Source organism: Pistacia vera, unplaced genomic scaffold (assembly GCF_008641045.1).
Source record: "Pistacia vera cultivar Batoury unplaced genomic scaffold, PisVer_v2 Contig941, whole genome shotgun sequence".
In the NCBI taxonomy this organism is placed as follows: Eukaryota; Viridiplantae; Streptophyta; class Magnoliopsida; order Sapindales; family Anacardiaceae; genus Pistacia; species Pistacia vera.
Genome location: NW_022196825.1, coordinates 351,446 through 378,552, shown reverse-complemented (window position 1 = coordinate 378,552; position 27,107 = coordinate 351,446). Strand labels below are relative to the sequence as shown.

At 35.6% G+C, this 27,107-nt stretch overlaps 2 protein-coding genes across 2 annotated transcripts; both read left to right on the top strand.

Annotated features, from left to right (window-relative positions):
* The first annotated feature begins 3,965 nt into the window (after window positions 1–3,965).
* LOC116120697 (ricin B-like lectin R40G3) lies at window positions 3,966–6,279 on the top strand. The gene is made up of 4 exons (XM_031406665.1): window positions 3,966–4,608; window positions 5,010–5,132; window positions 5,719–5,947; window positions 6,045–6,279. Coding segments are annotated over exons 1-4 (942 nt in total). The 5' UTR covers window positions 3,966–4,020; the 3' UTR covers window positions 6,047–6,279.
* A 13,080-nt stretch (window positions 6,280–19,359) lies between these two features.
* On the top strand, window positions 19,360–21,378 carry LOC116120710 (keratin, type I cytoskeletal 10-like). Its single transcript, XM_031406678.1, has 5 exons — window positions 19,360–19,431; window positions 20,027–20,104; window positions 20,213–20,504; window positions 20,956–21,074; window positions 21,211–21,378. The coding sequence occupies exons 1-5, from the start codon at window positions 19,360–19,362 to the stop codon at window positions 21,376–21,378; spliced, it is 729 nt and encodes a 242-aa protein (XP_031262538.1).
* Window positions 21,379–27,107: the final 5,729 nt, after the last annotated feature.

The window sequence follows — 27,107 nt, the reverse complement described above, 5'->3', positions numbered from 1 at the left end:
AAGCATAAATCATTATCCCAAGCAACTTTAGATAAATATTTTATTTCATCTTAAACATTTAACGTAGCATAGCATATATATATTTTATAATACACCGATAATTATTACTACGTGGAGAAAAGTTCTTTAAGACGGGAATTAGAAAAATTATAACTTATTAAAATATGAAATTTATTCTTATTTTATAACTGACTCAAGCTAGGACCATAGGGTCCGTTTAGTTTATTATTCTGATAATTTTTAGAATAATATTTTGAAAAAAGTTAAATTGGATGGGTATTATGATGTAGAATTTGAAAATTAACAAAATATCTCATATGTTTGTTTATTTACTTAACACCTCTATAATAAAATATTAAAAGTTAACAAAAACACCCCCAACTCACCCATTAAATACGGATAGTCGGCCACCACCGCCGGAGGGTGGCCGAAGTCGTCATATCGGCGCATGACCGACTGAATCTTGTCGGTCGTATGCCGATATGGCGCATGACCCCCAAAGATACGACTGTCGTTGACGACTGTCTACGACCAAAGATCTGATCGGAAAATGCTAGATCGGCCACTACTAGCCAGATTCAGCCGGTAATGCGCTATTACACCAGATTCAGGCCAGCTTCCGACAGTAGTGACCGGAATCTGGTAAATGTGGGTTGTTGGGGTGTTTTTATTAATTTTTAAAAAAAATTGGGACTGTTTAATTAAATTAATAAATTTAGGGGGTTTAAAATAAATTGAATAATATATAATAATATTTTGAGAATAAGTGAACCAAAGACAAATTATTTGTTTAACTTTATTGTTTTCCCAAACTATGTACCAAACGGAGCCTAAATGTGGAGGAAAGTTCTTTATCAAGGCCCTGATAAACATTAAAATGACATTTGAATTTCCCACTGAGTTTGGTGTATGCCATGCATGAACCTGATCTGATCCTGCTCTAAGTCAAGTCTTCTGGTTCTGGTAAGTGGACTTCTGGAGTATGCTGTATGCAGCCCGTGCAATATGGTCTACAGATAATTAGAAAAGAAAATAAGAAGAAAAAGATTGACCAAATATTTAGTAACATGGGAGAATTATACCATAATCTTTTTATCTTGTTTGGAACGCTACTTCTATAATATATATGTTTGGCATACACCATTATTGATTTGTAGATAATAGATATATATCAACGCATGCAAGTATACTATATATTATATTTAGTCTATTAATTAATTTGATAGACACACCTTTCCACATAAAAACGATTGAATTATTTTAATATTTGGTATTTATTTTAAACAAACATCACTTATTAAGAGAGGCTAATTGAGTGAATAATTGAATATAACCCCAAAGGGTTAGCCTGACGGTCAAGAATATTTGCTTCTTTCTGACTTTCTGGGTTCGAACCACTTTAAATCACATATTACATTTATGCTTACTTGGAACATTGGGTTTGTAGGGTGTTCAATAACCTGAGACTACTATCACATTTGTGGCTTACTTTGAAACATTACCCTATAAAGTGTTCAATAAATCTTAAGATTAATTGAGAATGTTAAGTGGCTCGGTAATCTAATCATTAAAAAAATAATTGAGTGAATATTAACTGGTTCAGTTAATATTAGAATTTATTTTAATTAGATTATAGAGTCAACTTAAAATTTAAAACCATAAGAATGACGATCCTACAATGTGAAGATTGGTTTGTTATTAATATTGTTTATTAGTATCAGTGATGGATTAGGAGGCCATATTTGGCTTCATCTTCAACCTCACGTGCCCTAACCATTGGAGATCAAAGATTAATCCTTATAATTTCGATATTAATAAAGTGGTTACAGATATCAAAATAAATCAAATAATTAATGCATAGACCCTAGTTTGTCATGTAATGAGAAACTGATATAAGACTTGGGTAGGTATGAATCCACTTTATTATAAAAAAAAAAATTATGTGAAATAACTAACATAAAAAAAATGACTTGACAAATAATATATTGAAAAAACCTTAAAGGTTGCCTGATGGTTAAAAATTTTTTGTTCCCTTCGTTGACTTCTTGAATTCAAACCACCTAGTGATCAGAGGCTTGTAAGGTATTCAATGGGTCTCGATGATTAGTTAAGGTACGTATAAGTTGATTCAGATACCTTGTTTAAAAAAAAAAAAAAAAAAATATATATATATATATATATATATATATATATTGAAAAGAAAAAAAGGGTTTTATGTCAATAAAGGAGTTGAATTTCTTTCATAAGTCCAATTTTGTCTAAATTTTATTAAATTAATATGTAACTACATATTAAAAGGGTGAATTGAGATTAACCAAAAGAAAATTATTGATGTTATTTATTGGATATAGAATGTAATAATGGTTGAGAAATTGTTTGTAAGTTTTGTTGGTTTATACTTTATACAATAAGGTGGTAACAGTAGGAGTAGAGATGGTAATGCGCCGGGCCAGGCCGGGATCGAGTACCCCTTGGCCTGGGCCCAAGCTCGACCCCATGACAAAGGCCCAGTCCCGGCCTGGGCCGGTTACAAGGATGACAGGTAAAGCCCAAGCCCAACCCGACGGGCTTTTTGTAATCTCAGTCCCTGCCTAAGTCCGCCCATTTTTATAATGTGAATTTTTAAATATTAATAAATTTCAAATTTTTTTATAATTTTATTTCTAAACAAAGTTTTTAAATATTAATTTATTTTTTAATACTCACAAAATATTAATAAATTTCAATTTTTTTTTTATATGTAGAATAATTATGTAATTAGATATATAGTATAAGGGTAATTTAGTAAAATTATCAGGTCGGGCCAAGACTGAAGATATACCCATGCCCGGCCTGTACCAGAGGACGGGCCTTAAAATCAGTATCAGGCCTAAGCCCAAGCCCACTAACATAGGATAAAGTCTGGCCTATTTGAGACGAGCCTGGCTAGGTATCTAGAAATACAGAGCCCATTGCCATCTCTAAGCAGGGGACAGGAAAGAATAAACATGCCATGGCACAATTGGACCCTTAGGATCCACACATTTGGCATTAAACCATTCATGTTTACCCTTACAAAAATACATCTTTCAAGCTTTAATAAAATATAAATGGATATGTTCAAATTTCTTGTTTTGATTTTACGCTGAGGCAACGATAGTTTGGGCCGGCCCACAAGGCCCACCATTGTTCATGCGCAAAGAAAAATAATTACATTATCAACCCTAGATTTGATGAGAAGAATTTTGTCACCCCATGTATGAGAAACTAACCAAGTTCCACCCAAAATGAAAGTTAAACGTTAAAGATAATAGGAAAAGGGCAAATTAGACATTGGTCAGAACAACTAATACTATCAAATGCCAGAAATCAAATGGGCGCAACTTTTTTAGTTTATAAAAAAAAAATTGTTATTCACCCTAGGATTTATTTTGAATCTCACACTTCCCATTGCGAAATAGATTTGAATTTCATTGTTTTCGAAAATGCAACCCTAATCCTGAATTTGTTAGAATTCATTACAAAAATCTGTCAAATGCAAACTGACATTATCACCCTTCGTCATCACAAAACAACCCTAACATCTTAACTGTCGTTGTTGCTGCCAGCCTCGTGGTAGTCGCAATAGGCCTAGAGAAGGGATTTGGACAGATAGAAGTAAATAAAAATTTGTCAACACAACTACCATTTGTTTTTAATTCTCACCTATTAGTCCAACTTATGAGTCCCTTCTTTAATGTTAATAGGTTAATTACTGAAACTCTTATCCGATCGATAATTTTAAGATTTTAAAAGATTAATTGAAACCCGAATACCCCCCATTATTAAAAAAAAAAAAAATTATAAGGTTAGTTATATTAAGGGTAAAATCATTATTAATTGTTAATGTATATGGTGACAGGTTAAATGACACCAATTTTTTCCTATTTTTACATAAATTTGTATAAAATATGATCTGTCATGAACTGCCAAATATATATGATAACCAAACACTTGTCCTTCTATCACAAATAGATCTTCAACAATACCAACATCTCAACAATGGAGTTTCCACAGAGTCACCACCACCACCACCGGAGAGACGAAGACGATGAACAACCACCGCCCTTTAACCGACCACCACCACCACCATTTTATCAAGACAACGAATTCGCACCACCACCACCATTTCATCAAGGCAACGAATTCGCACCCCCACCACAACGTGCACCACCTCCTGCATATTTCCAAGAAAACGAATTTTCACCACCACCACTACCGCGGCCCTATTATCAAGAACCTGAGTATGCTCCACCACCACCACAATCTACACATGTGAGTCACGTGCATCACCGTCCCACGAGTGATCAGCAAGAATTCAATTCTTTCAATTACCAACAGCCACCACCACCAACTCAAGTGAGCCATGTTGCTCACGAAGAATATCAATCTGAGACTTCACATCATTCTTTCAAGCCTCATTTGCCATCTGGTCTTCATTCTCACTCTAATTCTGCCTCTGCCTCTCTCTCTCATCTCGCAAACAAACCCACGGTCAAAGTCTACTGTAAGGCTCGGCCCGATTTCTCCCTTACCATCAGAGATGGTAAGGTGATTCTTGCAACATCCGATCCCTCAGATGAGTTCCAGGTATCAACTTTTCTATTAACTTAATGTCATCATTTTTTTTATGCCCAGTTTTCTTTTTTCAATTTTGTTGTTCATTCTTTGTTTATGCTATTCTGATATGCCGATTGTCCAGTAAACTCCTCTCAATTGAGAAGTTTAAGTCAGGATTTTAAAAGGTTGTGTGGTATTCTGATTAGGGTTCTACTGCTGCTTATGAGCACAATTATTCTTTTTCTTTTTTTAATCAAAAGTTTCTTTTTTTTTTTTTATTCCACTTTGGAATTTAAAATAGTGGATGATATTGATATTACTATAACATTTTACAATAATTTGATTGAATTTCAGCTGTACTATTACTGATTGATGTTTCTGGGTATGTTGATTTGCTTTCTTATGTGTAAATGTGGTTGGTTGATTGTTAGCATTGGTACAAAGATGAGAAGTACAGTACCAGAGTGAAAGATGAAGAGGGCTTCCCCTGCTTTTCTCTGGTTAACAAAGCTACTGGTCAGGCCATGAAGCACTCTGTTGGAGCTAGTCATCCTGTAAGAATTCTATTACATCTCTAAGCATTTATAAGTTTATTCTTTGGGATTTGGGTTTCTGCTACTTTCATTTCCCATTAGTCAAATGTTACTAGTAATATGTCTTTCGCACTGTTTGTTTTATAACAAATGACTAAAAGGAAGATTTCATGGTGTATCTGATATGTACCTAATGCTATTTTAGGGAGAATGGATTTGATCACTGAGCTGTGTCAAAGTAACTCAAAGAATCAGAATTTTTTCAATGTTTTTTCTCCGCAAGTTTTTTTTGGGATCTATAGTTCTCATTGTTAGTCTTCGTTTCATGTTTTTGGTACTGGGGAAAGATTGTTTTATCTTCTTATGGACTAATATCTAAATGTGACTAGTTAATTTAACTCGTATAAATCAGTTGAAAGTGGCTCAAATATTCCTCATGCTGCAAAATATTTTGTTTGACAATTATGATTTTTAATCTTCTGTTCATTTTCCATTTACTTCAGTGAGTTTTAGATTCCAGTTATAACAACAGAGTTAAAGTACTGAACATCTATGCACAAGCAAGACATATAGCACTAAACTTTCTATCATGAAAACTTGTCTGCAGGTACAGCTGGTACCCTATAATGCAGATGAGCTTGACTCATCTATATTGTGGTCTGAGGGCAAGGACTTAGGTGATGGTTACCGAACTGTAAGGATGATTAATAACATCCGCCTGAATGTCGATGCTTTTCATGGTGATAAGAAATCTGGTGGCGTCCATGATGGCACCACGATTGTGCTCTGGCAATGGAACAAGGGAGATAACCAGCGATGGAAGATCACCCCTTACTGTAAGTTCATCAACAAACAAAATGCAAGGAGTTGAAATCACTAACATGTCTTTTCATTCTTTATTTTTCTAATTTGTTTTTTCTTTTACATCTGCAGAATAAATCGGTATTGTATTGCGGTCTCTAAATGACGTATTGTGTTTGCTGAAGTATAGCTTGGAGGGTTTGATGTTTATTATCCGTATGAGTGGTTGGTGTATTGTGTGTTTAATCTGGATACCTTGATGTGTGATTGAGATTCTCAAATTCTGCTGCTGTTATTTTATTTTCCGGACCGGACGTAATTGATATCCATATATGTTATTATGAAATATAAAACATCTACTACTAAATAGTTGTCAAGTTAATCTTTTGCCGTTAATGTTGTATTTCTCTGGTAGTTTATATCCGGCACGATTTAGGTATTAAGGCACTTCAAATCAAATTCTTTTAACCAAGTGTGATGCCGTCTGTAACACAAGAACACACTCATTTGAAGATTCTGAGATCTTCGACGTAGATTTTTGTATAATTTAGATGAGAGATTATGATGCGAGAAAATGAAAGAAAAACGAGAGAATGTATTTCATTTCCTTATGTTCTCCAAATTGTCCCTAATTATAGGGATCACCCCTGTTGTAGGCAACTAATATGCTGTGATTTCATCACATCAACAAAAGATCAAAGAAATCATTGTCAGATAAATCAACAAATTGGAAAACAGAAGAGTGGAAGTACGGCATTTACTATATAGAATATTATAATTTTACTTTTTGTATTATAAACAGATTGAATTTAGGTGCCAATACATAAATATCCATATCTAAACAAATATACAAATACTTCATTGCATACATCTAACTTTGTCAAATGGTAGCTAATAGAGAGATCTATTTAATCTTCATACACAAGACAGGATCCAGTTGAACTTTGGAGCATTCACTCTCTTTCTAGTCAACATTTCTACTGTTGGGAGCTTCCTTTTCCGGCCACCCGTAGGTCTCGACCTGAATTCCTCATCAGCAGCAACAAAATCACCATGATTCCCAAGCAATCAGAATACTCAGTAACAAGTTTTTATCCTTTTTAAAATGATGCCAACAAAATTTTGTGTAAAACTTACTGGGGTATAAACATGGTACCCAGACATTTCATGGTTGTCTCTCACATGCTTGTACGCGAATCTCATGTCACAAAGGCTGCAAGCAAAACGTCTGATTTCATGGTGCACAGCTTTCACATGCTGCTGAAGATTTGATTTCTGTGCAGATAGAATTCCCTATGGGAGAAAAAAATCGATAAAATATAACACCTTTAAGAAAACATCAGAATAGGAAAGCAATACCCTACTCCGGACTCGAAATAAAAGCTACTCAGCCTTTAGTCAACATGTTAAAAAACCATATTTAATCAGAAGGGACAAGCCAAGGTAGTAGCTTCTTACAGTGGAGAATGAGTGCTGACAACCCTTGAATGTGCGTTTAATTCTTTCGGGTGAATTGCTCCCCTCATGTGTGCGAATATGGCGCTTGATGTTCTTTCTCAACTTCCTGTTTCCACATATCTCAGAGGTAATATGTTGGTGGCAGGACCGAATATGTGCCTCAAGACATTCCTTGTTTGTTAAGTATTTCATGCATCCTGACTCAGAACAAGTATTTCATACATCTTGACTCAAAACAAAATGTCTCCGTAGAAATTCCAACTTAACTGTGGTAATAAACACATATATCAAAACTTTATATCAAAAAACACATATATCAAAACTTTATATCAAAAAACTATTAAAAGATTCTCAGAAAAGTAAAATAAAATCATTCACAACGAAATACATTAAAATGACAACAAAGAAAAACTTCCCCAGAAAGAATTTGAAATCAAAATAACTTAACTTGTGATTCCTCGTGCATCACAACTTTGGCTCGTATTTGAATATTTTTCCACAACCAACTTCCTGGAAGATATACTGCTTCTGACCTTTAACATCAAAGGATGAAGAATCCTCATCATGAAATTCTTTAACATGTCTCTTCATGTTATTTTGAATGGTGAACTCACGATTGCAATTCTCAATTGGACAGGTGAATAATTTCCCTCGGTGTTGAAGCAGGTGGAGAGTCAAGTGATATTTTCTTCTATAGCTGGCATGGCAATCATCTACTGAACAAATGAATGGCCTCTGCAGTAACATCAAAGGTATTAGAAATGGCAACTTCATAAACAACAAAATCAAAGTAACTGATTCTCTGTTTCTTCTCATAATAAATAAATAAAATGAAAGTTCAAATAGACAGATTCAAAAATCAAGTTTAGACAACGCATATTTGAGGCTTATTTAATGGTCAACACTGTACAAGCTACCTGGAAATCCCAGACACAACATAGAAACAGACAAACAGCATGGACTACACAAGCTGCAAAAACAACCCGAAGACTGCACACACTGCCAAAGGTAGAGAACAATTGCAGCAGCATCACCAACAGGCCAAACTGCAGCAGCAACACCAACAGGCCACACAATCGCCAAACACTCCCAGAGGCATCAAGGAAGCACACACTGCACAGGCTACAGCAGCTGCAAACTCTCCTGGAGGCAGCAAACAAAAACTACAAAAACTGTTGCATCTTCAACCAAGCTATAGCACTATCGGCAACAGCACAATTGCAGCAAAATCCTGCAAAAAACTGCATTACTAGCCTGATAAGTGCACCTGCAACCAAACTAAACCCACAACCAAAAGGCAATAGTTCTCACACAATTCACCCACTCATTGTCAATCCACAACCAGAAAACACAAGAATAGAACAGATAAAATCTCTGCACAATTTGTATTAATTTTGAGAACTTGAATGAAACAGAAATGGTATGTGATGCTTGGATTGTAACCCAATACCCTGGCGTTTCGAGGAGCCAGGAACCTCCACTATTTTATTAATGCAAAAAGATAATAGTGCTGTTAGACCCTCTCTGCTTATATATAGTTTCCCTTTCCACAATTACCCTTACTCACACAATTCATATTCTCAAAACAGACTCTCATCCATGACACCTGTACCTTGTGGACCCTACTCCCTTAACAACCTTCCTAATGTCTATTATGCCCCTTACGGTTGTAAACCTTATGTATTGTTGGTTTATCAATACCACCCCCCCCAACCCCCTTTGAAGATTCACCTTGTCCTCAAGGTGAAACTGAGGAAACTGCTTGTGGATCACTTCATATGGTTCCCAGGTAGCTTCAAAATCAGGTAAATGCTGCCATTTGATGAGGACCTCCTTGGATCCATCTACAAGAGTACGCACAGAGAGAATCGCATCTAGCTGGACCAATAATTCCAGGTCTTCAGAAAGTGATTCCGGTAGGGGTTGGATGGGCACCGATTGATGTAGGGACTTTTTGAGCTGAGAAATATGGAAGACCGAATGAATACGGGCAGTGGGTGGCAGATCCAATTTGTAAGCCACTGGTCCAATGCGTTCCAAAACCGTATACGGGCCATAGAAACGGGAGCTGAGCTTTTCATTCAATTTCCGGGCAAGTGATTTAAACCTGTAGGGTTGTAACTTCAGGAAGACGGAGTCACCAGGCTGGAAGCACTCATCTCTCCAATGAAGGTCAGCATTGTGTTTCATGCGGGCTTGAGCCCTAACTAAATTGTCTTTAAGCTCCTGTAACATGGAATTCCTCTCAGTTATTTGGACATGGATCTCTTCCACTGCTGAAGGGCAGTCTGTGAATTTTAAAAGGGTGGGGGGATCTCGGCCATAAAGAGCCTTGAAGGGAGTCATTTGGGTGGACCCGTGGTAGGTTGTGTTGTACCAATATTCTGCCTAAGTCAGCCAATTCGGCCACTGTCGTGGCTGAGAACTACAGAAACAGCGGAGATACACTTCGAGACACCTATTGACCACCTCCGTTTGCCCATCGGTCTGCGGGTGGTAAGCCGAACTAAATTTCAAAACAGTACCGGCGGCCTTGAATAACTCCTGCCAAAATTGACTCATAAACAGTTTGTCTCTGTCAGAAACAATGGAGTTAGGGAACCCGTGGAGCCTGACCACGCCTTTCACGAATATGGTAGCCACCTTCTTTGCATTGTAAGGATGACCAAGACAAAAGAAATGGTTGTACTTGGTCAGACGGTCAACAACAACGAAGATTGTATCTACTACTTTCGCGCGTGGTAGCCCCCCGATAAAATCCATAGAGAGATCCTCAAAAACCTATTCAGGATTTTGGGGGGGGGGGGGGGCGCTGGAGAAGGCTTGCCAGTTTTAATGAGGAGTGTTTATTAAGTTGACATGTAGTGCAGGCCTTGATGAAGCGTTGTACATCCCCCCGAATACCCTCCCAATAAACTACTAAAGAGACTTTCTTGTACATTCTGAAGAAACCCAAGCACTAGGACTCTGATGGAACTCGGCCAGTAATATGGAAACAAATCTGGACGCCTTTGGAATAACCAGCCTGTCCTTATAGAAGAGGCAGCCCCTACAGAGACGATAGTTGGGTCAACTAGAAGAGTCAAGGAGAAGGTCTTGAATGATTTCCTTGAGTTTTGGATCTGTTTGTGTCTCTAAAGCCATGTCTTCAAACTCTGAGAATTGTACCGTAGATAAGGCTGACAAGTGTGCCAATTTAGTCCCATCTTCCCTTCTTGATAGAGCGTCTACTACTCGGTTGGAAGCTCCTGGGTAGTACTGAATGTCAAAGGTAAAACCCATCAACTTGGAAATCCATTTGTGTTGTTCCGGAGTTTTCGATCTTTGGTCCGTTAAAAACTGGAGGCTACGCTGATCCGTCTTAATTATGAATTTTCTGCCAAGTAAGTAGTGACTCCATTTCTTGACGGCAAACACAATGGCCATCAACTCACGCTCATAAACCGATTTCAGCTTGGCTGTCGAGGAAAATGCCTTGCTGAGGAAAGTTATAGGACGTGCCTGCTGCACCAAAACAGCCCCGAGGCCTCTTCCAGATGCGTCCGTCTGAATTTCAAAGGGAAGACTGAAATCTGGAACTATTAAAACTGGGACAGTAGTCATGGCTTCCTTGAGCTGATCAAAAGCTAATTGTGCTGAATCATTCCAAGTGAAGGAGTCCTTTTTAAGTAGCTGAGTAAGGGGCTATGCAATTGAACCGTAACCTTTTACGAACCTCCGGTAATACCCTGTCAACCCAAGAAAACCTCTCAACCCTTTTACATTCATAGGTCGCGGCCAAGACACCATGGCCTCTATCTTTTTCGGATCTGCCTCCACTCCCTTTGCTGAAACCAGATGACCCAAATATTCCAGTTTAGATTGGCCAAACGAGCATTTTCTTTTGTTGATAACCAGCTGGTGTTCCTGCAAAATCTGAAAAGTTAGTTGTAAATGCTGAATGTGGGTTGATATGCAGGGGCTGTACACGAGGATGTCATCAAAGAAGACCAGGATGAATTTACGAAGGACGGGTCTGAAAATTGAGTTCATTAAGGCCTAAAAAGTTAAGGGCATATTAGTGAGTCCGAAAGGCATCACAAGGAACTCGTAATGCCCCTCATGCGTGCGGAAGGCTGTCTTGGGAACATCCACCTCTCGCACTCTAATTTGATGGTATCCGGACTTGAGATCGAGTTTTGTGAAAATCGTTGCCCCAGCCAATTCGTCCAGTAACTCTTCAATGGTCGGTATCGAAAATTTATCGGGTATTGTAATGTCGTTTAATGCCCGATAATCAACACAAAATCGCCAACTCCCATCTTTTTTTTTGACAAGTAAGACAGGGCTGGCGTAAGGACTAACACTTGGCTGTATAATCCCGACAGTCAACATTTCTTCAACCAACCTCTCAATTTCATTTTTCTGGAAGTACGGGTATTTGTAAGGTCTGATATTGGGTGGTTTGGACCCTGGGTGGAGTTCTATGGCATGGTCATGGGTCCTATGGGGTGGTAATTTAGGATCCTGGTCAAACAAGTTGGGGTAGCTATTCATCACCTCCAGAATTCCCAAGTCAGTTTCTTCCTGCGTGGGTTCTTCCTTAATACCTATGGCTCCAAATTCCACTACGTAGCCAGTTCCCGCAGCCTGCACAGACTTGACTACAGTTTTCAGAGAGACTTCAGTCTTTACCAGTTGAGGATCCCCTCTCAGTTTTACCCTCTTGCCATTCCAGACAAATTCCATTGTTAATCTCTTCCAATTGGCATTTACATCCCCCAAACTACTCAACCATGTAATTCCCAACACAACGTCTGCACCTCCTAATTCAAATGGGAAGAACTCTTGCTGTATCTCAATCCCCTGAAGTTTCAGCCTCACATCCTTACAAATCCCTTCTCCCCGAATAATACACCCATCTCCAACCATGACCCCAAAGGGTCTCCCCTTATCCATCTTCAACCCAAGCTTCTGTACAACCTCATGAGACACGAAATTGTGGGAAGCCCCACTATCCACCAATACCACTACACTCTCACTCCCAATCTCCCCTTTTAACTTCAACTTTTTCCCTGACGCAATACCCACAATAGAATTCATGGAAAGAGCTAGAGATTTACCTTCACCGATGGCATCTTCGTAAGTTTCTGTCTCCATTTCAGGTGGGTTTGATTCTTCATCATCCAAAAGTAATAAAACTTGCAGAGATCGGTTTTTACACTTGTGGTTTGGCCCGAATTTCTCATCGCAACGGTAACAGAGACCACGCTCTCGCTTGAACTGGAGTTCGGCATCGGAGAGTCACCGGAAGTTGTCGCTCTGGTTAACGGACCCCACAGACTCAGTCGCCCTCTCTCGTCGTTCAGGTGGCTTACTGGTATTTGACGAAAATGCAAAGGAATCTGGTGGTTTTGCGTTGGAGTTCCACCAGTTAGGGCGTGAGCTTTCCGAGTTTGGGCTGACCCGTGAATATGCCTCTCCACGGCCCATTTGATTTTTAAACACCCTGGGCTTTTGTTTTTCCAGCACCCAATTTCTTTCCTCAATTCTGTGGGCCTGATCCATTAGTCCAAACAATGAATTTGGCTGAGACAGACGCAATTCAGCTTTCACTTCTTCCTTTAACCCATTCACAAATATCCCTTTTAACAGATCCTCACCCAGATCCTTCAATGGCACGGCATTGGCTTCAAACTGCTCCCTATATTCTGTGATTGTCCCATCTTGCTTCAAGGCTACTAAAGCCTAATATGCGGATCCCTTAAATGAAGGCCGAAAACGATCGATCAATGCCGTTTTGAATGCTTCCCACGACTGGAATGGTGCTCTGGATTCGACCCATTGATACCAGCTCAGTGCTCTTCCCTCCATGCAAACTGCTGCTGCTTCCACCATTTCTGTTTCCTGATAACGGTTGATGGTGAAGTAACGGTCCGCTCTGAAGGACCATCCAAATGGGTCTTCACCATTAAAGATTGGCAACTCCAGTTTGCGGGTACTCTTTTTATCCTCTCTTCCACTGTCGTCCCGATCTGGTTCCTTGTTTCTACTGGAGTTCAAGTTCTCTGCCGATGAAAAGGATCTCTCCCTTTCTTGGTCTCTTCTTCCTTCTCTTTCTTCTCTCATGCGCAATAATTCTCTCATTTCTGTTAAGTATTCCTTCACACTACCCATATCAATCTTCAAAGTTCCAATGTCTTCTTTAACCGTACTGATCTCCCTTTCCACGTTATCCATCCTATTCTCCATCTTGGATTTGACCATTCCCCAACCTCGCTCTGATACCAATGATAAGTGCACCTGCAAACAAACTAAACCCACAACCAAAAGGCAATAGTTCTCACACAATTCACCCACTCACTATCAATCCACAACCAGAAAACACAAGAATAGAATAGATAAAATCTCTGCACAATTTGTATTAATTCTGAGAACTTGAATGAAACAGAAATGGTATGTGATGCTTGGATTGTAACCCAATACCCTGGCGTTTCGAGGAGCCAGGAACCTCTACTATTTTATCAATGCAAAAAGATAATGGTGCTGTTAGACCCTCTCTGCTTATATATAGTTTCCCTTTCCACAATTACCCTTACTCACACAATTCATATTCTCAAAACAGACTCTCATCCATGACACCTGTACCTTGTGGACCCTACTCCCTTAACAACCTTCCTAATGTCTATTATGCCCCTTACGGTTGTAAACCTTATGTATTGCTGGTTTATCATAGCCACACCATCCTGTAACCAACAACCAAAAGCTGGACAAACTGCATAAAACTCCTAGGGACAGTAGCAAACACACACATTGGACAGCCTATACAAACTGCAACAACTTTCCACACACTGCAGAAAGCATAAAACTACCGCAGCACCTCCAACAGACTTGCACAAACAACCTGGGTTGCAACAATTTCCGAGAACAAGCACAATCCAGCAGGCCCAAGCTACACTATCCACCACAATCAGCAAACATCTCCTGGGAGAAGCTAACAATACAACTCTCAGGAACTCCAGGAAGCACAACACAAAAGATTACACAAACTGCACAAAAATTCTAAGAAATAGAACATTATACAAACTGTCCAGACTGCACACAACCATAAATTTGCTGCTGTTTCTCCATTGAGCCCTAGCTTAACTGCAAACACTGTACATACAACACAAACTGCCCAAACTACATAAGCTACACAGACTGCCCAAACTACATAAGCTACACAGACTGCACAAAATATACCAGCTACATAAGCTGCCCAAACTGCCCAAACACACTGCCCAGACTGCAAACAACTCCCGAAATCTGTTAAGGCTGCAGTATATTGAACACTTTCACAATTTGTGTGTTTGGTCTAATCACAATTATTGCTCCCCTCTTTGGAAGTATATTGAACACTTTCACAATTCGTTCTACTATTAGTTGACATGCTTAGACTTCTATCAATCCCACCAGCATTTTCATTCAACATCAATTTGTTCTTCATGTCACTGATCATTTGCATCACCATATTACAATCATTGTCATTGTTTGATGCCAAATCTGCTACCATAGAGAATGAATTAGACAACTTATCAAATCATTGTCCTTCAAGATTCGTGCTCCAACTATTATAACTTATCCTAACTTTGGTGTGGCATCTGTATATATTTTTCCTCCACCGCCTTAAAATGTACTTTTCTAGTACACGATAAATTTCCTTATGAATCAACACCGCAATTGTATGTCGACATAAAATTCCCCTAAGCTCAAACAATCAACAATTGCAATGAACATCACAACTAGCTTCATCAAAGCAAACCACAAAAGGAACACGACGACACGTCTCTCCAACAATAACATCTTCCTTTACTATAAATTCCATATAGGAATCAATCTCTTTGAAAGAAGATATTTCACAATAGAGCTTAGCAGCAAGCTCTTGTTGAAACTCTTTGAATTTTACAATGGTGTATGCATCTTGAAATTGTTTCTCTATAGGATAAATGCTTGTGCAAGAGATCCTTGATTTGAAAGATTTAAAATCAACCTCCTTTTCTTTTTCCACTTTATCACGCAATGCATTCTCATATTGTTCCACAAACTGTTTTAAAGTGGTTTTTGAATTTATATATCCATTAAAGAATGCATGCATACTTTCATTACGTTGAGTAGTAGACATATCTGCCCAGAAAGTATCTTTTACAAATATTGGCACCCAACGTTGTCTTTCAGTATACAATCCAAGTAACCAGTCATTGTTGTGAAGGTTGTGCTTATCAATGAACCTATTCCAACGTTCTTCAAACTCCTCATGTGTCAATGAATCATACACGACATTTTGCAAAGAAAACTTAATATATTCATATTCGCGATAACTTTTCAACTTTTCCAACAATTTCTTCATTATATGCCACAAACACCATCTATGTCGTGTACCGGGAAACACTATCTCTATTGCATTTCGCATTGCCTTATCTTGATCAGTGATTATTGCCTTTGGAGCACAATTCGACATACATACAAGCCAAGATTTAAAAAGCCATACAAATGTCTGTGTGTCCTCGTTGGAGATTAATCCACAACCTAACAATGTTGAATGGCCATGATGGTCAACACCAACAAACGCAGCAAACGGAATATCATACTTGTTGGTCAAATATGTAGTATCGAAAGTTACAACGTCACCAAATTCTTTAAATGCGGCCCTACTTCTTGCATCCACCCACATAACATTTTTTAATCGACCTTCATCTAAATCCATAATGTAGAAGAAATTTGAATTATCATTTTGCATTTTTAGAAAATATTTTTGCATTGCATAAGCATCCCCAACACCAAGTCGTATCCTTCCAACTTTTTCAATGTAATTAATACAATCTTTTTGTAGGAAAGTCAAATTCTCAAGACAACTCGTTTCAACTAACAAGGAATTGAAATTTTTATTTGGTCTAATCTCGGTCCTATCACTCAATTAAAGCTTCCTTTTCAAACATGGTTGTATTGTTCGATTTCTCTTGAAATATCTAGTTTTGCCAAGACTACTAAGGTCATGGTTATGATCAAAGATAATTGACACTATTTGCCATTTTCCATCAGGACGTCGAGATGCAGTACTGCGAGCCTTATAATAAGGTTTTGTCAACGGTTGCGTTTTAAAGGCATTTCTAGAGTTACCATTCCACTTCCCACCACAAGAACAAGTCAGGTTTGCATATACCAACTCTCCATCATCTCCTTTCCTTGAAGATCTTATAATAACTTCAAAACCCATTTTATTCCCATAGCTTTTGTAGCATTGGAAAAACTTATCAAATGAATCAAAAACCATTCCAGGTTTGGGCTCCCATTCCTCTTCTGCACTTCTTGTATCTTCAATTTCTTCGAAATGATTACCTAGTTTATTGGTATTATAATAGCCAGAATTAGAATATAATAATACTTAAAATGATGGAAATAATATCATAAAAAAATTAAAATCATATTAATGAATAAAAAGACATTATGGAGACTAAATTACCTTCACGACATTGAATTAAGAAGAACAGTTCTCTGATTTTTTTAGACTACCCTCTTCCATCTTTGAGAGTGGTGGTGGAAGAAAAAGAGCAAATGGCGGCCGTTTACGGTGGTGGTGCGGTTAGGAGTGGTCGTTGCGCCGTTGATACTAGAGGTGGAAAACGGTTGTGATTGGTCGTGGTGGTGTAGTTAAATAAGAAATCTATTCACAAAAAAATATATCTACTTCAAAAAATAAAACCTATAATCAGAAACATAAACAAAAATAGTTCCCTCAAAAATTAAATTAACTTCTACCTATGATGGAAAATAGCGAAGAAACACTGGACCATAGTCAACTAAAGAAACTAAATTACAAAATAGAATCTAACACTAGTGTAATTTTCTTCCACAGCTTTCTTACAAAATAGTTTCATCAAGTCAAATATATATCCATATAGACCAAACATAATTCTATAGTTCTTTATACTTAAACACAAAGAACAAAGAATAACGAAAGTCAGAAATGTAGTAAGAACAAATAAAAGTGAGAAATTGTCACACACTCTAATTGTAGTTGGTTAAAAATAGGAGAGCCTTTAAGTCAATACCAGTGCCAAAAATATATGCTAAGCCGTAGCACACACCAAGCTAAATTTGTATGAATCTTTCTATTTTTTTTTTTAACATCAAATTTTTTTTTTTTCAATTGAGTTCCCAATTTGTACCTCTTTTAATTGGAATAGCAAACCAAATGAAAAATACCAAAAGGTTCATGCTAAATTTTTAGGTGATTATACAATAAATACTATGATTGGAGAATGAGTACAAGTGCTGTCTCTCTTTTTTTCATGTTCAGTGTGCTTATTATACAACCAGGATATCATTATAATCAAAGTACTACCAATATTTAGGCTGGTCAAATTCAAACATGAAGATTCCAGGGAAGATAACTATGTAGCAGTCACAGTTGTCTGAAACATTCATACAAAGTCTAAAAAGACTAATCATAATAAAGTTACTAAAAAGGAAAAAAAAAAAAAAAAAAGATGAAGAAGGAACTGGAAGCGGTGACCAATTAATGATCGACAATTTTAATTTTTACATTTGACCAAAGGTAGTTCTAAACCTCAAAATTACTATTCTTAGAGCATCTCCAAAGACTCTTTATATGACCTAAACTCTTATAAAGAGTTTATCCATAGAAATAAGAGACTAACAGACTCTTTATTCTTTAAATATAAATTAAAGAGTGAGATTGGTTCTCCACATTTAGAGAGTCAAATTTCACTCTCTATCTTAATTTTAAATAATAAATTGCAAGTTTCTATACATTTTATTTATGATTTATCTCTCCTATTAAGTTTCTTTCTTGAAAAAATATATTCTCTCTCCTAAAATTTAAAGAGTCTATTGAATTTGAATAAAAATTTTGTTCTTTATATTTAAAAATCAACGAAGACGTTCTTTATTTATATAAAATATACTCTTTAAAATAAAAGGCACAATTGGAGATGCTTTTATAAAAAAGAAATCTAAAGTTACGAAAGAATATTCAAAAGTGAACCTATGAATTGACTCAAAGAAGAAAAAAAAAGTGGTCTGCTCTCTTTACATTTTACCATAAGCCATGGAAATGGTAAAGAGAGATCAGTCGTGTATCTGTATCAATATCGTCACTTACACCAATATAAACACAAACACTTCCAAAGTAGAAGATATCATCATAGCACATTTTCTTTGTCTTCTTTCTTCTTCGGATTTTCTTTCTCTCTTTCTCTTTCTTTCTTTTTCAAACGCCAAGTTCAAATCAAATTGGTCTCCATACTTCTCTCTTACCAATACAAAATCTCAACTTCCCGTGCTTCACTTTCACTTTAACTTTAAACTTACACTTAAATGTCTCTTCTCTCTTCTATTGGGAACTCCTTCTTTTTCTTTCTTCTAAATCTCTCTCTCTATTGTGTTTAGAGTCTTATTGACCGACATTCTTTTTTGTTCCAAACGAATGTTACTTCAAGTATCAAACTAAGACTCCCCCACATTCACCAACACCTTCAAAAATCCCAAAAAAAAAAAAAAAAACCAACAAAAAAACAAACAAAAATATAGTTATTTCTTTCTGGGGTTTTGCATGAACTGAAGAAGCAAATTTACTTCACAGTTTGAACTGATATTCAGTAATGGGATAATTTAATGGACCACTGATCATTTGTGTACATTTATCAATGGTGTTTGACATTGTGTTTAGCGTTCTACTATTAACTCAAGTAAAGATTCTAAGTAAGAAAGTTTCATTGTTTTGCAAGCACTCTACTTGAAATTTTAATTGTCTAAATTATATTTTATATATATGCATAAATTAATATGAGAAATCAGTCTTAAAATTACAATATTATTAGAGTGTACATTTAAATCAAGCATTACCGTAGAACTCCTAACATTTATAGAACACAAACAAGCATTCAAAAAATTTTACTACAGCAAACGGTTATAGTTGACAACTAAAAAAAAAAAAAAAAATTTGCAAAATATGTACAGAACCTTTCCTGGTGTGGCTGTGGTGGCGGCTGACATTGGTGGTGATGGTGGTGGTAGTGCGGAGGTCGTGTAACACTGGTGGTGGAAGAGTAACGGCTGAAGTGACGGCCGTTTAGGGTGGAGATCGGTTGGGGCGCGGCTGATATTGGTGGTGGTGGTGGAAGAGGATCAGCTGAAGTGAAGGCCGTTTGGGATGGTGGACGGTGGCGACCTGGTGCGCTGTAGTGCGGCTGAAATTGGAGTTGTGGTGGCTAGGTTCTAAAAACTGAAAGGAAATGGGGGGAAAATGTTGAGGGTTTGTATCTTAGGAAATAATTTCATTTAGGATTTGATTTAGGGAAGGTGAAATTTGAAATTTAAGGTAAGTGAAAAAAAAAAAAACATTTTGGGAGACATGCAATATAGGATGATGTGGCAGATGATATGGCACGTCCTTATGTGCAGATGATGTATTGTATTGTTTGGAATTGGGGAATAAGGTGAGAAATGGAGTTGATACTGAGCAACATATCAATGGAAATCAGAATCTTTTTCAATGAATTTTTATTTCTCATTGATAATCTGTGTTTCATGTTTTTGGTCATTTAAACTCGATTAAGAGAGAAATAGTCAGTTAGCAGCTGAATACACTCATGTTTTGCCATTTGTAAATTTCACAGAGGTGGATTTTGTTACCAGATGATCTACTTACAGGCAACCAATACTTGTTCCGAATCTATCTCCATAATCTTGAACTGGTAAAATTTTCCAACATCAGCCATCCCTATATGATAAATAACATCATCAAACACTTCTTACAACATACAAATTTCAAACACATTTTTCAAGAATTATTTAACGTACAGCAACACAATGGATCCCAGCCATGCTACAATAATCGGCATGGTAGTGACTACGGAGCCCCGCCCCCGTCCAACTACTCCGGAGACGATACATATTCAGGGGCGCCAACATCACATACTCATCATGCAGGATCCTATCAAGCTGATGCTTATGCAGCAACAGTTCATGGGCACCACTCGAATGCAGTTGGTTACAGCCACGGAGGCGTCGGCTATGGTGGGGGCAGGGAAGGTGGCGGCTATGGTGGAGGCGGGGGTGATGGTGGCTATGGTGGCAGTGGCAGTGGCACTGTTGGTCTTCTGCAAGGCTGACCCTAATTTCTCTCTGGCCGTTAAGTATAATACACACCTGGTTCTTACACCAACTGACCAAGAGAAGTTGAGCAGGTAATAATTTTACAATATGTTAGGTTCACGATTTTCTCCTCGTAATCTCGACGTGACAGTATGTCATTGATTAGCTCATAAATAGACAAGCGAGACTCACAGCAGGTAGGACCTATTTTATGAGCTGACCACTTATGAGTTGTCACGTCGAGAGTCGTGAGATTGGTTTGTGAGCCTAAAATTACTCATATTTTTTTCCTACTTAATTGTTTCAAAGGAAAAATTGGGTTGATTATGGATTCCAACCATAGCACATGATTCATAAAACTATACCATTATCCATCCTTATCTAAATAAGCATGTTTTACATGAATCCATAATGTGATTAGAGTACGGTTTTGGTTTGTGGTTTTTGATAGCGTTGGTACAAAGACGAAAGGTTCAGCAGAAACGAAAGATGAAGAAGCTTCCATGCTTTTCTCTCATTAATAAAGCTACTAATCTCGCCATGAAGCACGCCAAGGGAGACAAGCAACATGTAAGAATTTTACGAGTCTCTGTTCTCATATCATCGATTCCTCCATTATTTCACCTTCATTTACAATGTTGTGCAGTGCAGCTGGTGCCTTATAATCCAAATACTTATGATGAATCTATACTGTGGTCATGAGCAGGATTTCGGAGATGGGTACCGAGCAATGAGAATGGTTAATAACATTCGGCTGAATGTTGATGCTCTGAACGGAGACAAACAATCCGGTGGTGTTCATGACGGCACCAACTTGTGCTCTGGAATGGAACCAGGGAGACAACCATTTTTGGAAGATCCAAAGCTATTGTAAGTTACCCACAAATAATATTAACAATTCAGGGACAGAAAATTAACTTTAGAGGAAGTAAGTTCAAAATATATAATATAAATAAAAACAGGGGAAAAAAAAAATTTGGGTCAAATTTAGAAATATTAATACAAGTACAGGATAGTCAAAGCAAAAAAACAAACCACATGGAAAAAAAATTTGAGTCTGATATTTTAATTTCTTCCTAATCTGCAGGATAATTTTGTTGATTTTAACTATCTCTAAGTGATCGAGTGATTCGATAAGAACTCTTAGTATATTACTCAAAAGATTCTGAATTCAAGTCCCTCCGATTACTAATAGGGTAGCCACTGAGATTTTTACCCGACCGATAGTTTCTAAGTCCCGAATGATTAGTTGAGATGCATGTAAGCTGGCATGAACATCTCCGGCTAAAAAAAAAATTATTGATTTTTTGCCAATCAAGGAGTTAATCTGTAGTGTTGGCTTTTTTTTAGAATGGAGTGGTGTTGCTTCTTTAAATGGTTTTATCTTCTGTGTTTACTTGGTATTATGTTGTTGTTTGTAATAAAAGCTTATGGTAATTAGCAAATTATATAAATCACAATATTTCTATGATTACTGCATACTTACAATGTGTTCCAATCTTTGGTTACTTCTATTCACTAAATCCTTCTTAAATGTTCCGTGTTACCAATAGTTAACAATGATAATAAATTATGAGTTCTAATTGTAATCTTCCGTATTATCAAAGAGTTGAATAATAAAAACGGATTATGAGTTTAATTTATATATATTTACGTTAAACATTAAAGTTTATTTAACCTATATACATCGTTAAGAAACCTACATATAACCCACAATGACAAATACTAAGCCGATAACATGTTTTGAGAGAATTCATCCGAATATTCAATTACATTTATTTTAATTAAAAAAACCAGGGAATTAAATAATTCATATTTTTATTGTATGTTAGTTTTTAAAAATTGTTTTAATATCATAAAATAAACTTATAATTTTATTTGCTCTTAATTATGAGATTAATTAAGTATTAAATACTAATAATTTTAATTTTAAACTTGTAAAAGTTGATAAATAGAGTTGAGTTAGGATTAAGTCATGTCAGAAAATAATTATGAAAATAGGGTGTAAAATGACATCAACTTTTGTCTTGTAATTAGAGTTGTTATGACTTTTTAATTAGTTAATTTTCAAAATCAAATCTCTTATAGTTTGGTTAAAAACAACCATCAAAATCAACCTCCTGTACTTTTCAATTCATCTGGCACACTATTTTTCACCTACTTTTTTCTATTAATCATTCTAAAATATATATATCCATTCAATTTCATACACTATTCATTACATCATCTATTTTTCTTTTTGGAATAACATATAATAAAAGGAAATTTTTTTTTTTTTTTTTTTTGATAACCTAGGTTTAATCCCCGAGACCTATTAACATCCTACACACCCAATGAATCAGACTATATAATAAAAGAAAAATTAAAAAAATAATAATAAACAAGTAAGTCACAAATGTGGTTAATGAGAAAAACCATCCAAAGAGATCATGCCATCCCATCCTGTGAGGGATCTTCTCTCTTTCTCTTTGAGGAGGCTAAGTTAGAGAAAGGAATGTCGGGAATGAAGATGGGGCACTGGGACTAGAGCTTGTGGTTAACTATTTATATTCATCTTCCTCACATTAAGCCTTGACGGGGGTGAGTGCAAAGAGAAAGCAGAGTAGGAATTCGGAATAGACAGTTTGAAAGAACAACGTAACTGCAACTATAATCAACCTTCCCTGACTCCAATCGAGACTCATACACAAGATCTTTAGGTAACCCACCCAGATAGCTAAAGTTTTGCCATCTAACCACACCCGATGGTTATTTTTACACTTTATTTATTTTAATTAATATTTAATTGCATGTTAAAAATTTAGGTAGGGTATGTATATATAAACATAAATTTTATGACCCTCATAGTATATTAATTCATTAAAAATAGCAAATAACAAAATAATTCACACCAATACATTGACTAAACAAATTAAATGGGGTCGTGACAGCTCTATCAATATTAGTTGATATAGTACAATTCATTCATAACATTAATAATTTTTCATTATTCATGTACTAAAATCTTGGTATTAATTTGATTGTGATTAAAATAGGTGGTGCCTTACCCCTTATTGCTTTTGACCGATTTTTCATACTCTAACTGATTTTCGTAGTCTAAAAATTAATAAGTTGAATTAAGAGTAATAATGCAACGAAAATTGAAGAATCAGTCAATCTAAACACGATATGATCATATGACTCAAATATGTATTTATAAATTTTTGAACAAATTTTTTAATATGAAACGGTAATGTCACGTCATATTTTTAATTTTCTTAATATATTTTTAATTTTTACTTCCCAGTTATAAAATATAATTTGGTTTTGTGTAGGAATTTGAATGCTAAGAGCAGTTTTAAACTAGTTTTTTGACAGGAACAAAACCTAGGCTGTGGTCCAATGGGCCTAATTTGGCAGCAGTCTAATCAATCTAGAAAGTAAAGGGCCTACTTTAACCGTGGGTAATATTAATTTACTTTTATATTTAGATGTAAATAATAGTAACTGTTGTTATTTTGTTATAAGAGGGAGAGGAAATGTTCCCACCCAAGGTTTGGCGAAATGACACTTTCTACTCATCAGTTTTAAAATGATAATTTTTCACCCTTCGTTAGATTTATTATGTTTTCCGTTAATATTTTACTGAAAAGACAAAAACACCCTTAATATTTTCCTGTATAATTTTTTATTATTTTTTAATTAGTCAAATTTAAAAATTCAAAAAAGAAAAATATTTAACCTCACCTAAAAGTTATGAGTAATGCTATAAAATTGTTTAAAGTTAAATAATCTTAATATTTATTTATAATGTCATCATATCACATCACTATTATTTATAATGTTTTTCATTTTTACTAATTAACATAAAAATCATATTCATAATTAATTAAATAATAAAGAAAAAATGTATCTTTATACTTGGACTAATATAATCAAATAAAGACTTTGAATTAACTAATTTTAATTTATATAAACTAATTAGAAATAAACTATTTAAGGATATTTTCGTCTTTTCAGTTAAATATTAACTGAAAACACTAATAGAACCTAATGAAAGGTCAGAAAGTGTCATTTTGAAACTTGATGTGGGAAAGTGTCATTTTATCAAACCTTGGGTGGAAAATGTCGTTCTCCCTTTATAGAATAAGTGTTAACTAACCAACCCTCGGGTGATGAGTGGTTTAGTAAAGACTCTTTGGTATATTATTCAAGAGATTTTAAGTTCGAGTCCTCCTCAGTTACTAGTATGGGTGACCACTGGAGCTTTTATCCGTGGTAGTTATAGGATCTTGTAGATTAATTGAGGTATGCGTAAACTGATCCGAATACCCCCTATCATCCAAATATATATATAAGGGTTAAATAATGCCACCCTGATTTTCCCCTCATTTTTTGGAAATAACGCTAACACCCCCATTGTTAGCTTCCCTTACATTCATAAATGGTTGACCCATTTTGATCACTTAAATCTCAGTTTTACCCTTATTAATCACAATTTTTTAAATTGACTTGACAACTATATTATTTACTAATATAAGATATATATTATTACTTAAATAATACTATAATTTTTATTAAAAATAATAACATAATCTATTCAAATTATTGAAATTTTAAAACAACAAATTAAATATCAATTAAACAATAAAATCATAATATTAAAGAAGAAAAAAATTATTAGTGATGGCCAACGCATTTGCTAGGCCATGTACCCACGGGCCACGGCTGATTGCGCTATTGGCTATTAGTTTTTTGTTTTTTCTTGATATATTTCTGTTTCTTTGTTAAGTTATTATTATTATTATTATTATTATTTTTAATTTATTTTCCTACCCATGCACCCTTAATAGCTTTAACAGGTAGAAACTCCAATGGGGGTGTCATGTTAGTTTCCCGGAATTGTGGGAGGAAGGCGTTCGTACACCAAAACTCAGGGATAGCAATACTTAACCCATAAGAATAATAATCTGCACCAATTTTGAACCTTAAGCAATCCACTGTTTGTCCACAACACACAGGTCAAAATCAGCAAAGCAATCTTATTTAACTTCGTTTATTGCATCAATACATAATAAATTCTGCAAAATATTACAATTTTCTTTTTTTTATGAAGGACAGTATTCAGGTTAGCTTACGTGTACTTCAACTAATCTTTTGGGACCCTAGAATTACCGATTGGGTAAGAGATCTAGTGGTATCCCTATTAGTAACCGAGGAGAGACTCGAACTTAAGACTTCTTGAGTAATAGTGTAATACACCCAATAGTCTCTATCAAACCGCTCGACCACCCAGAAATAGTTAAAATACTATAATATTATCAAACCAATAAGACATCAACTCATAATCTTATACACTTCACAGAAAACTGACAACAAAAGAAAATTTGTTATTTTAGATACCCAAAAATGATATTATTATTTATGATATTTTAAGGGTAAAATCATAATTAACTCTTATTCATACGAGATTGTAAACATATAACCAACCCTTGGGTAGCCAAATAGTTTGATAGGGACTCTTGAGTGCAGTGATGAACGAGTTTGGGTACTCGCCCTTTTTTGAACGAACCAGAATCGGAATTTGTTTTATTAGATGTATTACTCAAGAGGTCCTGGGTTCAAGTCCCTCCTCGGTTGCTAATAGGTGTGGCCATTGGATCTTTTACCTAACTGGTAGTTTCAGGGTCCTGAGAAATTAGTTAAGATACGCGTAAGCTAGCTCGGACACCCTCCAACATAAAAAAATAAAAATAAAAATTGTAAACATATCAATGATCAAAATTATTATCGTTTAATCTATCTAATATATTTAATTCTGATGTAGTATCTAGATGGTTGTTGTTTAGTTTTAGAGTAGTAAATGACAGCAAATAATAATGATAATAAATAAGGTAATGAGATTAGTGATTAATACAAGTAAAGGGAAATTTCTTAATTGGGTTTTTGGTTGTAATAAGGACAAAGACACATGTGTCACATTGGCCAATTGGGTGTTGCTTTCTTCTACTGTTAAGTCTGTTAGTTTTATGGTTAGAGCAGTTAGGTGTATTGCTCTCAATGGATCCCCTTCATTTATTACCCAAATTTTGTATAACTATAATAATAATATACCACCAAACCCTTAAACAAAAGTCAATTAAATTGACTTTTAATTAATCAAATCCACTTCAATTACCATTTAAATATTGAGATTAGAATAAGATTAATTATTTAGAGTTGAGTTAGGATTAAGTCATGTCAGAAAATAATTATGAAAATAGGGTGAAAATGACATCAACTTTTGTCTTGTATTAGAGTTGTTAATGACTTTTTAATTAGTTAATTTTCAAAATCAAATTCTTCTTATAGTTTGGTTAAAAACAACCATCAAAATCAACCTCCTGTACTTTTCATTCATCTGGCATCACTATTTTCACCTACTTTTTTCTATTACAATTCTAAAATATATATATCCATTCAATTTCATACAACTATTCATTACATCATCTATTTTTCTTTTTGGAAATACAATATAATAAAAGGAAATTTTTTTTTTTTTTTTTTGATAACCTAGGTTTAATCCCCGAGACCTAAACATCCTACAAGCCCAATGAATCAGACTATATAATAAAAGAAAAATTA